General features: G+C 49.0%; 1 protein-coding gene across 1 annotated transcript in view; it reads left to right on the top strand.

Annotated features, from left to right (window-relative positions):
• The window catches only part of LOC119092045 (uncharacterized), a 40097-nt gene extending 36265 nt beyond the window's left edge, over positions 1–3832 (top strand). The window contains exon 3 of the mRNA XM_037215006.1: positions 2389–3832. Within this exon, the coding sequence (XP_037070901.1) occupies positions 2389–3182 (794 nt within the window). The 3' untranslated portion in view covers positions 3183–3832. The remainder of the gene's footprint in view (positions 1–2388) is intronic.
• Positions 3833–12270: the final 8438 nt, after the last annotated feature.

Genomic DNA, 12270 nt, shown 5'->3' with positions numbered 1-12270 from the left:
GCTAGGAATCACTAATTAAGGCAAAGTCAGTCTAAAAACGACAGGCGGAAGCGACATAAGCATACGGTCTAGTGAGTTGCTAGGACGTAAAACCCGGGATGGGCTCCTATTTCGGTCGTAACATAGCCAGCCAAAATTTCGACAACCTATAAAGAGATAGATAAAACTTATGAGAATAAACAAAATTGCAAATTTTGCTGAGCCATGTGCACAAATTTCCGTGATCTAGAGCACTTAAGCGCAAACATTGCCAGCAGCGTGTTCTCCACGCCGTCGCCGCACACGACTTCCCATGCTGGCTGTGACGACCTCTAACATCAGCCTGTTCGGCAAGCGAAACCACTGGCCGACCTCGCTTGATCCCAGAGCACGCCTCTGGCCGACCTCGCTCGATCCTAGAGCACACCTCTGGCCGAACTTGCTCGATCCCAGAGCGCGCCTCTGGCCGACCTCGCTCGATCCCAGAGCGCGCCTCTGGCCGACCTCGCTTGATCCCGGAGCACGCCTCTGGCCGACCTCGCTTGATCCCGGTTCATCTCTGGTCGACTTCGCTTGATCCCAGAGCACACCTCTGGCCGAACTCGCTCGATCCCAGAGCGCGCCTCTGGCCGACCTCGCTCGATCCCAGAGCGCGCCTCTGCGTCTCCGGCATGTCACGAGCGCCTGCCGTCGCCGCGCTGCCCGGTGTGCGGCCGCTGGCATCCGTGCGGTTCCGTTAGCCGGCAGAGTTGACGCAGCTGGTGCCGGTGGAGCGTCGCCAGCCAGCGCGGAGCGCGCGGCTCGCTAGCGGTAACGGGCCGGGCCAGCGGGCTGCACTGGCCATCTGTGGACAGCTCTCCAACTTCCCAACCGTCAGCTAGCTGGGTCGGCTGGCCGCCATCCGTAGTTAGCCAATTCAACAGCGGCTCGCCGACTAGAAGAAACGTATCTGGACGCGGCCAAGCCGTGTTATTGCGGACAGATACAGCGACAAACCAGTAGTAATTTGCTTCGTTCACGTTGTGAAACTTTTCATCCATGATCTTATGTCAAATCCCATCCTGAGTCCATAACTCGTTTATTTAGGGGTGCTCACGTGGTGGTTCTCATGTACCCAGGCAGTTTAATTTCGCAAAAATGTACGCGCAGACATACGTACACGTGCAGACAGACACGGCCATGGGGGCCGTGTTCTCAGGTGGCCGGGAAACCGAGGCACGGCTGGCTGCCGTTGATAGCCGGCTCCCAGTGGCTGCACATGGTAAACAACTGTCGCTGGCTGGCAGCCAGCCTGCCTCTCGAGGGATGTGGTGGCGCACCAGCGCCGAGCGTAACCGCGCGATCGCGGCGCGGGGAGACCTCTGCGCGTGCCGCAAAATCGCGCGCGAAGCCAGGATGGCCCGCTAAAATGCAGAACGTGGTTCACGTTCATGCAGGCGAGCTGGTGCAACAGATAAGCAATACTGGCGCATCTCAGCATTTCTAGAACATGTGACGCGCGCTCATATGTGTGGCTGCCGGTCTAAATGTTTCATCGTCCGTCTGTTTCCTTCAGCGGCGAAATGGATAGTCCCTTCACCCGACCAAGGCGATGTTTGGCTACAGCTCTCCGGCAAACAGACCGTATAGCATGTTGGGAAATACTTGGACGAAAAGCTTCAGGATGTAAGGTGTCGTGTGTTGATGTTGTGTAAGGAAGTCATTACTGGATTACGACACCAAACTATTCTGAGGGTGAGATTATTCCAGGACAAGTGTTCGTCGAGAAATACACGGGGGTTATGCAAATTGGCACGGTGCGAGTAAACGACGATCGATAAGACGTGAAGAAAGCCGAGGACACACGACCTTCTCGATACTCTGAGAAAACCGAGACGACCGAGACTTGTTCAGATCTGACCGGTCGCCGGGCTCGGAGTCAGGAGCGACGCCCAGGCATCGGGGACAGTAGACCAATTATCGCACTGGTGATGGTGCCCGAAGTGTGCGTCGACGACGGTAAGCCTTTTTGATTGCCGTTGGTAGACACCGCAAATACTTGGATGAGTCTTAGATGAGCTCACCGGACTTAAAGCCCTGGACAGTTTCGTGGATCCACCAGACATTATATGCTTCTACCGCGAGCGCATTGTCCGATGCATATAATTAGTCATGCCATCGCAACATGACCACGCTATTTGCCCATGTCGCTTCTGCTTCCCTGAGGGATTCTGTCACACTTCTTTCCGCGGGGAAATCCCGTCAGAGTTTTTTCCTTCCGTCCTCGTACCCAAACGTCACTCCGTACCAACACCGTACTCAGGGCTACCGCACGTCCGTGCCGAGGCCCCTGCCACCTGTCTGGCTTCAGGCGGAGGTCTGCCTGCGACCGCGTGTCAGCACCATGACCCCGTCACTCTCTGTTCGCAGGTGGAAAACCGTCCGCGTCTCTTACGACGCGTTCTCAATCACGAAGGACCATCTCTGGGCTCAAGCGATCGGAGCTGGCCGACTGGGGGCCATCCTGGGGTGTCGGCGAGGACATCAACTGGAAGCGCGCGCCCAACGGCCTAGGCCGTTCTGGGTTTCATGGCGACGTCTTCAGCCACGGTTTCGGCGCCTTCTCGCCCGTGAAGCGCGTGTCCCTTGCTCTGAAGAAGCGCAGGCCTGAGATGGGTGCGAATGGATTTTATGGCGACACTTTCAACGGCGGGCTGGGCTACTTTGACACGATGAAGCGACGTCCTGAGATGGACGCCAGCGGTTTCTATGGTGACACATTCAACGGCGGAATGGGCTACTTTGACACGATGAAGAGGCGCCCTGAGATGGACGCCAGCGGCTTTCACGGTGACGTTTTCTCCAATGGCTTTGGCTACTTCGACACCATGAAGCGAAAGATGGCAAGCAAGCGCCGTCCCGAGATGGACAGCAGCGGATTCCACGGCGACACCTTCTCCAACGGTTTCGGCTACTTCGACACGATGAAGCGCCGGGCGGCGCTAGCGGACCGCACTGGTATTGTCAGCAAATCGGAGTCCCTCCTGCAGAAGGCCAAGAGCCCTCGCCGTCATGTTCTCCTGCGCGATGAAGTACAGGAGGTGGGGGCGACGGGAGGCGGCATCGGGGGCCGCTTACCCGTGAGCCGACAGCGGCAGGACGACAGCATGTTCACGGATGAAATGGAGGACCAGACGTCTATGAACGGAGGCGCGCGGAATTAAACACGGTGGTGAGGCCAACAAGTCAGCGCGCTTGTGGTCTTTGGGCTCCAGCGTTTAGCTTCAGTCTGACATTGTACTGGAATCCGATAGAGAATGTAACTGGTGTCGTCACAGCTCTCTATGAACCTGGTAATGATAATACAAACTTGTCCTTGGATTTGAATATCTTGGAAGGTCATGTTATTATCTAGCCCTTTTCACGCTTGCGGCGTTAGACAGGCGTCTAAGTCGGTACCAAAGCTGGAATGCACAAGACTAGGATAAACAGGAGTAAAAGTCATGGAATGACATCGGGTCTATGAAAATGACGGACAAATTTTGCTCGGAAATCGTGTTTGTTTCGCCGCCACATCACTGCCCTTCATTTCACGTTTGCCGTGCCTTATGATTTGGTCCTATGGCCTGAAGTTGCAAACATAAAATGAGGAATGCCGCATGATGAAATAAAAGCACTTCACCACCACCATTTAACAGACGTTTCGATGGACCTGACGGCAAACCATTGTTTTGCCCCCGTTTATCCCAGTTTTTGTGTATTTTAGATTTGGGACCGGACTAAGACCCCGTCTTATTATAGTTGCATGAAAAGGGCTTCTGTATTCTATTCTTGATCAGGCACATACTCGCCAAATGGTGCAGATGATGTGGCTGTAAAAGTTAGTGCATTTCGCGAACACCGTGGTTTATGAATACAATGCTTATGTCAGGAAATATTTCACAGAATCGTGTGAAGAACCCACCGAGTATTCGGTTGTCGTTTGATCAGTCATGTTAGGTTAAAAAAACAAAAGGAACTTCAAAATAGAGGTTTTGCGCCTGAAGATTCCATTATGACTGGGTTTAAGTACAGAGCGTTACAGTCGAATGCATAACGCATAAGTGGTTATGTCCCAGATGTTCGGGTTTTGCTGTTAACAACAGTCAAATAAGGACGTTACACTTGCTCTTCAAGCAAACAAAAGCCTTTCACAACTTTGCGGGTGCAATGTCTTCCAAAGCCCTCCACTTAACAGAGAGCGTCCCAAACTCACCACCATTGACTTTCAAAGGCGATTGGATGTGGTGACAAGCAGCTCGCTGCGTTCTCGCACACCACGTGATGACATCATACAACAATACCACACTTTAGCATTTTTGTCAATGACCTTGGTTCGATTATTACCCAGACTTACAATGTCTCTGTATCCCGATGTAGCTAGAAGGCACATTTTTTTGCGCGATTCCCAAATCGGTCCAATCGTAGACTAAACTTTTCCAAGTGACCATATTCTATGATAGAGCACCTATCTGCATGTTGATTTTTTTACCCAAAAATAGCACCCAGTCACTATATAAGAAGGCATTGGCTTAACATGCGTTAGGGTGTGTGGTTTGCTTGAACCCTCTAAGGTGTTTCCATAGTTATTCACGAGGGGTGCTGCGTAGCAGCCAAACTTTGTTAAGCTGTAGAACAGCCGGTCTTTCAGTGAACAATCAGGTATACATCCTAAGGCCGCCGATACGTAACAGGGTAAATTCAGCTCATGGTTATACGCAAAGCACCTTGCAGGAGTTATATCCCGCTAGTGCGACAACAGAGTGTTAACACGCGCCTGGGTGGCCGGTTGAGTGCTGTTCGTTCAATACCACCCCTGAGATCTCGGAAACTAAGATAGCTAAAGACACCGAGTGCACATGGTGGGTAGGCTGACCGGTATGTGAACTTATATCAAAATTTCAGGTCCCTAGGCTCACCTCTTTTAGGTTTCCTCGTCATCTTGCGGTCAAATAAGGTCAAAGGAGGTGAAACTCCAGATTGGTGTCAAAAGTGCGCTCAAACTTTCTCACACAACCCTCTTGAACCGCGATAGCTGTTGTAAGCAAAAAGGTCATTGATGGTCGTTGAGGGTCGGTAAACTTGTTTGACGTATGAAAAGTCAATGTGGCTAAAGATGCACGAAATTGCTGTTATTTTTCATTCAAATTAGCGCCAGGTATTACGCCAGGTGATACGTTCATTAAAACCAAACGTTAGCCTAGGTTATTTGAGATCAGTGGCCTAATTTAACTTTTAAAAGGCCCATGAAACATGTCTGTCGCAGCCCCTGTCATGGGCGATTTTAAAATAGGCGCCAAAAAGCTAGTCCATACAGCAAGCTCTTAAGTAAAAAAGCAAGTTAGTTTTGACATTCGTCTGACCTTCGCATCTGCTCTTAGGTAAATAGAATGTGTTGTAACTCCACCAAATTCAGTTGATGTACGTCCTAAGAAACTGCCCCAGAGTGTATGGCTTCGTCTAACACTCCGTTGTCACATCAGATTGAATAAGTCCTTAGAAATGTCTTCACTGATCGTCAAGGCCTGACTTTAACCCGTCATAGGTCAGCAACCTTACAAAGTGCACCTAATTTTGATATCAAAAGCTTCACTTTGCAGTTGCGTACGGCTTCTCAAAACTTAGCGCGGCTACACCGGGCCATTGGGAAATCAGTCTGGAGAAACATTCGGGGGTCGGATCGCCCACATCCCTCCGCTCTCACCCGAGCGCGTGTTTACCATGCGGATACCGCATAACTTTGCTGTAGTTTCTTAGACAATCAGATAATTGCAATCAGAACTACATAAAATTTCACTGACCTTTGGTGAAGCGTAAAGTCAAAATTCCGTTGGCCTCAGGTCAGGTACAAAGGTCGGGTCAAGGTCAAAGCAAGCAAGCAACCAATTTTTACTAGAAGTTTTGCTTCATTTGATAGTTCCTCATACTGATTTAGAAATTAATGTTCACGAGGACGCCAGCAGACTTCTTGATTTGGGCTATGAATATTTAAATGCTTGATCTTTTTTACAGGTCAGACAACGTTGTTAGCCTTATGTGAACCCTTGCTTAAAAGAGTATCTAGACAAAACTGGCTGCGTGAGGGCTGAAGGCACTTTGATGGGACTTGTTTCTCATCCATGGAATGTACTTCGATGGAACTTCCTGAAAGATGGACCTGGTTCCCATCCCATGTAGACCCTGTTACTTACAAAATACCACAATCATAAATCATAATAGTTTATACTTGACGTGGCATTACTCATGCTGCAAAGACGTATACACGTCATGAGTGCTACACGACAAAATGTATACTTCAGAGACATATTCTCGTCATCACTCCTCTTGCGAATTCTTATACAGTCTTTACTGCGCGACATCATTTGCCCCGCGACAACACACAAGTGCACAAACAGATACCGGTCATTGCTTCTACGGCAGGGCTCTATGTGGCCTTGGTGATAAACAACACAACTTACACGTAAAAAAACGTATACTCTTACCAAACACCAAAATACCAATTACCAAATAATTATCAGTGATAATAGTAGCACAAAATACGTGGTCAACGCTTTGTCACATTACCCCGCTTTTCTTTTTTGGCAGCCCAGAGTGCAGCCCTCGTCCGCGAAAACTTCAGTGGTCGCGACTGCCGACGCCATGGCTCGGCTTTTGGCCCCTGACGTTACCAATGCCAGTCACAGCTAAGCCTTGTAGCATAATAAAACGGCATTGTCCATCCCAACATTCCGCATTAGTAGACACAGGACGATAGTGGAATCATGCTGCGCAGCGCCCATGACGGAGCAGCACGGAACAGCACAGGACAGGCGACAGAGGACGATACGGAGGACTGCACAGGGGACAGCACAAAAGACAGGACAGAGAAGAGGATCGAGGACATGCCAAAGAGCAATGTGGACCCAGCAGCCGCCCCCTCCCCTCCCACCCAAAAAATACATTAACGGCAAACAAGGCAAACCGCAAGACAGCACAGAAGGCAGCACAGAGTCTGGACGGACGACAGGAAAGAGGGCCGGGAACAGAAAGAGGACCATGGTCCGCGCATTGCTGGATATAGGCAGGGCGTAGCAAAGAGGACGGTACGGAGGACATAGGACGAATCTCTGGCCTCTGCCATGTCCGAGGGTGGGGCAGATAGCAAAACGGAACAAGGCAGGGCAGGACAGGAGAGTACAAAACACAGGGCGGGACGCCGGACTGGACAGAACCGATGACAGGACAGGACCGAGGACATTGCAGAGCAGAGGAGCGGGACAGAGAACAACGCAGAACGGGGTAGGCAAAGGGCAGTAAAGACTGGGGGACAGGGAATTATGGAGACTAGGGTGAGACGGAGGACATATTGCTCAGGATAGGGGTAGAATGTAGGGTGCAGGGAACAGAGGGCACGACCTGCAAAAGAGAAAAGACAAGACAAAGCAAAGCCAGTCCGGCCTTGTCCCGTCATAAGGCCGCTCCTGTACCACTTTGTTCTGACCAGTTCTGTTGCCTCCAGCTGTCCTGTTCATTGTTCTGTCCTAAAAGTTGCGCTGTCCCGTCCTGACTCTTCTTGTTCTCTGCTTGGCGTTGCCGTGGCCGCTCCTGCTCCGCCCTCTCCTGTCCTGCTCCTGGATCCGCTCCGTCCCGTCCCGTCACGTCCCGTCCCGTTCCGTTCCGTCCCTCCCGTCCCGTCCCGTCCCGTCCCGTCCCGTCCCGTCCCGTCCCGTTCCGTTCCGTTCCGTTCCGTTCCGTTCCGTTCCGTTTCGCTCCGTCCCACCCCGTCCCGTCCCCCGTCTCGTCTCGTCATATCTCGTCTCGTCTCATCTCGCCTCGTCTTGTGCCGTGCCGTGCCGTGCCGTGCCGTGCCGTACCGTACCGTTCCGTTCCGTCCCGTGCTGCCTCTTCCTGCTTCAACCCATGCCGTCCCGGCCAAGCCGTTCCGTTCTTGTCTATTCATGTCCGTTTCTGTCTGTTTTTGTCCGTTCCTGTTCGGTTCGGTTCGATTCGATTCGATTCGATTCGATTCGATTCGATTCGATTCGATTCGATTCGATTCGGTTTGGTTTGGTTCGGTTTGGTTCGGTTCGTTCGGTACGGTACGGTACGGTACGGTACGGTACGGTACGGTACGGTACGGTACGGTACGGTTCGGTTCGGTTCGGTTCGGTTCGTCGGTTCGGTTCGGTTCGGTTCGGTTCGGTTCAGTACGGTACGGTACGGTTCAGCTCAGATCAGTTCAGTTCAGTTCAGTTCAGTTCAGCTCAGTTCGGTTTGGGTTCGTCCATCCCGGTCCGGACCATTCACAGCGTTCCCTTCCGTCCCATTCCGTAAATACTGTGTATTCTTCACCAAACACTGGGATGGAACTTTCATGCTTAACGAGGGGTTCGGTCCACTGCTGCGCATTACAATAGAACCACCTCTGCACGGCGAGGCCTTAACATGGGGCGTCTATAGAGAGGTCACTTCTGGCCTGATTTCGCGCGTGTCATTCCGCCCATACATGGGCTCCCCCCAGGATTTTGGTGAGGCTACACCTACAAATAGAAGTATTAACGTAATGCTGTGCCTCAACCTACAGTAGAAGTAATGTCTTGTGAACCTAAATAATGTGTGAGCTTTGCAGCAAAGTAGTGGTGGGTAAAAGCTTTTTAATGGAAACAAATTATCGCGTAACACAAATTTCGCGTATAAGTGTTGACAGTAGAAGTCATCTCACATATATGCAAAGACTCTATGATGTTTTGCAGTGAAAGTCATGACAGGTGAGAGTTTTTGAGAACTGGGTTTCGCCGCGTAGCACGTGATTGGCAGCACTACAGTCACCATGAAAAAACGCATGAAGGTCACCAGGCATCATGGACGCCAATGTGACCTTGAAATAGTCAACCCGAAAAAGTGTGCACATGTTCGCGGGTGTTTAACTTTCAAACTAGACCGGTTTAGATCCTAGGAAGGACAGGTCTGCAAACTGCACCAAATGATCTTCAAGATGGCTGTTTCAGTTCAAAACTCATACAAATATGGAACACTTCCTTTATACTCCGTGGTGATCTTATGTCAGAAGCCATTAGGCAGTGGCCGCCCTCGCTAGAAACAGTAGTGGCTTAAGAGATACTTCCTCCGATAACATTTCCTTTACCAAGTACACCACCACCCATGAAACTATTCCCGTACCAGTGCGGTAACCATTCCTTATAAGTTGCATTCATCCGTTAGCCACCAGCCCCTGGTGTTCGTCCTTCCGACATCCCACCAGCCCCTGGTGTTCGTCCTTCCGACATCCCACATCCCATCCCACATGGAACCTCTGAGAAAGGTGCTACGTCATGAAATGATTCTGGCATTTGATGAGACATAAAAGTTTTGGGACAGTTTACACACGTACTGTATTGACAGTTCGAACAGTAGTTTGAGCGGAGTTGATTCTGACCAAAAAAGACCTTAACAACACGACAGTAACAACAGTAACACCGTGTTGCATTTTTTGAAGGATTTTGCTACATTTCCTACACGTTTTACCCGTACCCCACACTTGTGATTTTCGTTACTCTCGCCCTGATAGGGGGATGTATGCTCCCCCCTAACGTCTCCCTCCCCTTAGGTTTTCTGAGGATTCTCACCGACATGACTTAAAATTGCGCATACATTTTCAGCAGTCTCTGGGGCACTTCAAGCGCGTGCTTTGACATCAAAAGAATTCACCGATCGCAAGCGGCGGGGCAACACGACTGCATCAATGGAGCCCAACATTATACAAACTACATAGCAATATCTCAAAATTAAAGAAAGAACATTTCTGTGTAAGTTTCATGCTGCCAGGCGACATAGTTTTGTTAATATCGGCATAAAAGTTTGAAAAAGTCTGATTTTCATGGCGACTTGACATTTGACCTTGCCAAATGGGGCAAGCTACCGGCCTAGCAACGTAAAGGTCACATCGTATCATATATCATATCATATCGTATCATATCGCATCATACATATATACATACATATCGATACATATCATATCATATCATGTCATATGTATCATATCAGGTTTACCTATCGTAGTATCTCGTTCAGACCAACCCCCTTTTTCCTCCCCCTGCCATATAGCGTGGCATTATTGTGGACAGCTGCTGGAATGCACTACCAGATGAAAGATCCACTAGCGCATGCCGACATATGTGATATGTGGTATTTCGCGTCAGGTCACACGGGTGAAGGCAGTTGCTGTCATGAACTGTCCGGGTGCCTTAAGGAGAAACAAGCCAAATCAATGAGGGGAACGGGGTTTAACAAAGCTGTAATATTTGTGCCATTGGTGTTTAAATTACTTCACTTTCAATTGGCATAAAGGTAAAAGCTTAACGCAGCTTGACTTGGATGACCAGAAATTTCAAAAGCCACTGTTACAATAGAAACAACAGAAACAAATGTAGTACTATGACCTTTGTTGTAGCTTATTATACTATATGATAATGATATGATAATCTATGTACTATATACTATATAATCTATATACTATATGATATGATAATCCACTGACATTTATACAGCACACGTAGTACTCCATAACGAGTCGGTAAAACCACAACTTTAGTTGTAGTGCGCTTTGATACGCGCTGGTAAGTACGCTTGGAGGCACGCTACTGCTGCCAAAAAAATGTCAGTAATTTTGGCAGCAAAGCTGAAATTTACATGCATGATATCAAAACGATGTGGATGACATTGGGCTAAAGACTGCCCCCCCCCCCCCCCCTGTCGCTACAGCGATCCAATCCCTGCACAAAACCGTAGGCTAAGTGCCAAGAAGTTCGTGCCGTCTCGACCTTGCAAGCAGTCGAACATAATCCTACGTCACAAATATAGGTGTGTGACACACCTGAACGGTCATGAATGCATCAGTCTGAGTCTTGCTTCGGACAGCGGCCATCACGTATTCATGATGCTTCGGTTGAGGTCTTGTAATATGTTGTGGCATCTGTGGCAACGCTCTGAATAGCTTCGACGATACGCCATGCTCTATTGTTGTTGTTGCCCTTGGGACTCTAGACAATGTCATTGGAGATAGTTGTTTCATCCCCTCTAAGGCATTGAAAACGAGTTGCAATGGAACTCACATCCGTTATATGGTGCCATAAGCGGATCGTCTACTGCCGTCTTAAGTTCCGCGACGCTGACAAACACTACTAACGTTTGGCCACAGCCAAATTCTTAATATCTTCACCTTCGCGTTATCTTGCAATTGTATTCAAGTTTGTTTTGAATGTGGTGTTTGTAAAGTTCGATCCATTTGCGCGTATCTTCCTGTCATATGTCCTTATAGTGGTGTGCACGCTCTCCGTAAACAAGCATCCCCGATGTGTCTGAAATCGATCTCAAAGGCTGCATTTTGCTTCTTCGACATACTCGTAGAATACGTACGGGTGAGTGCGAAACGAGATTTTATTAAGCACATCTTTGATATGCGTTACTCCCAAGGAAGTACAACATGTCAGACACGCTATGTCTGGTTGAGCTCTGGACATGCTGTGGCTCGAAGACTAATTGAACCAGAATGGACTTTAAACTGGAACCTTGGCACACGCTGTACCCAGGCCAAACCATTCACTTCATAATATGCCGCCAGTTGCATGTTTCCGCAGGTTGTCATCTGTAAAGCAAAGTTTTAAGGTGGCATATTTTTTTTTTGCCTCACCGCTTTATGACTTATGTGCGGAACTGATTTAAATTTGCATCGATAACGAGCGGTAAACAATAGACAGCACTTGGTGTTGTCAAAATCTCTTTTGGCCAACAAGAAAAGAAACTTATGGCAGACTCGGTCCACACGACTGAGGATAAGACGAGTGATCAGAGGACCCCTTACCATTCTTCTCATGTGATGTGAGGTCTGTTTTTTATGAATTCCCAAGCAAATCATAGAGATTACCAGGGGATTTAAATTCACCTCTATGGCGTATCCCACATCAAGCTGCACTACAAAGTGTGGAGGAAGGAAACGGACGTGTCTTGGCCATTGCGTTCAAGGCTGAGATATATAGCGGGTGGTATTCACTTTTTTAAAGAAATTTAACAGTGTGTTAGTCCTATAGGAGAAATTTCTCAGATGAACTTAATCACCTGTAAAATTTATGACTCATCTGGACACATTAAATGCAATAATGTATTGCTCATCTGGACCAATGCATGGTGGTAATAAAAACTAATGGCAAGACAATGTATAACGGCTAGCGCTAGGATGATGCATGCACCGCGAAAGTGGTTGGCCTGAGATAAGGGTTTACAGGGTCCAAGCTTAGC

This window comes from Pollicipes pollicipes, unplaced genomic scaffold (genome assembly GCF_011947565.3).
Source record: "Pollicipes pollicipes isolate AB1234 unplaced genomic scaffold, Ppol_2.1 Scaffold_3447;HRSCAF=4054_pilon_pilon_pilon, whole genome shotgun sequence".
In the NCBI taxonomy this organism is placed as follows: domain Eukaryota; kingdom Metazoa; phylum Arthropoda; class Thecostraca; order Pollicipedomorpha; family Pollicipedidae; genus Pollicipes; species Pollicipes pollicipes.
Note: the sequence above shows the minus strand (reverse complement) of the source record. Positions and strands in the feature narration are given on the sequence as shown.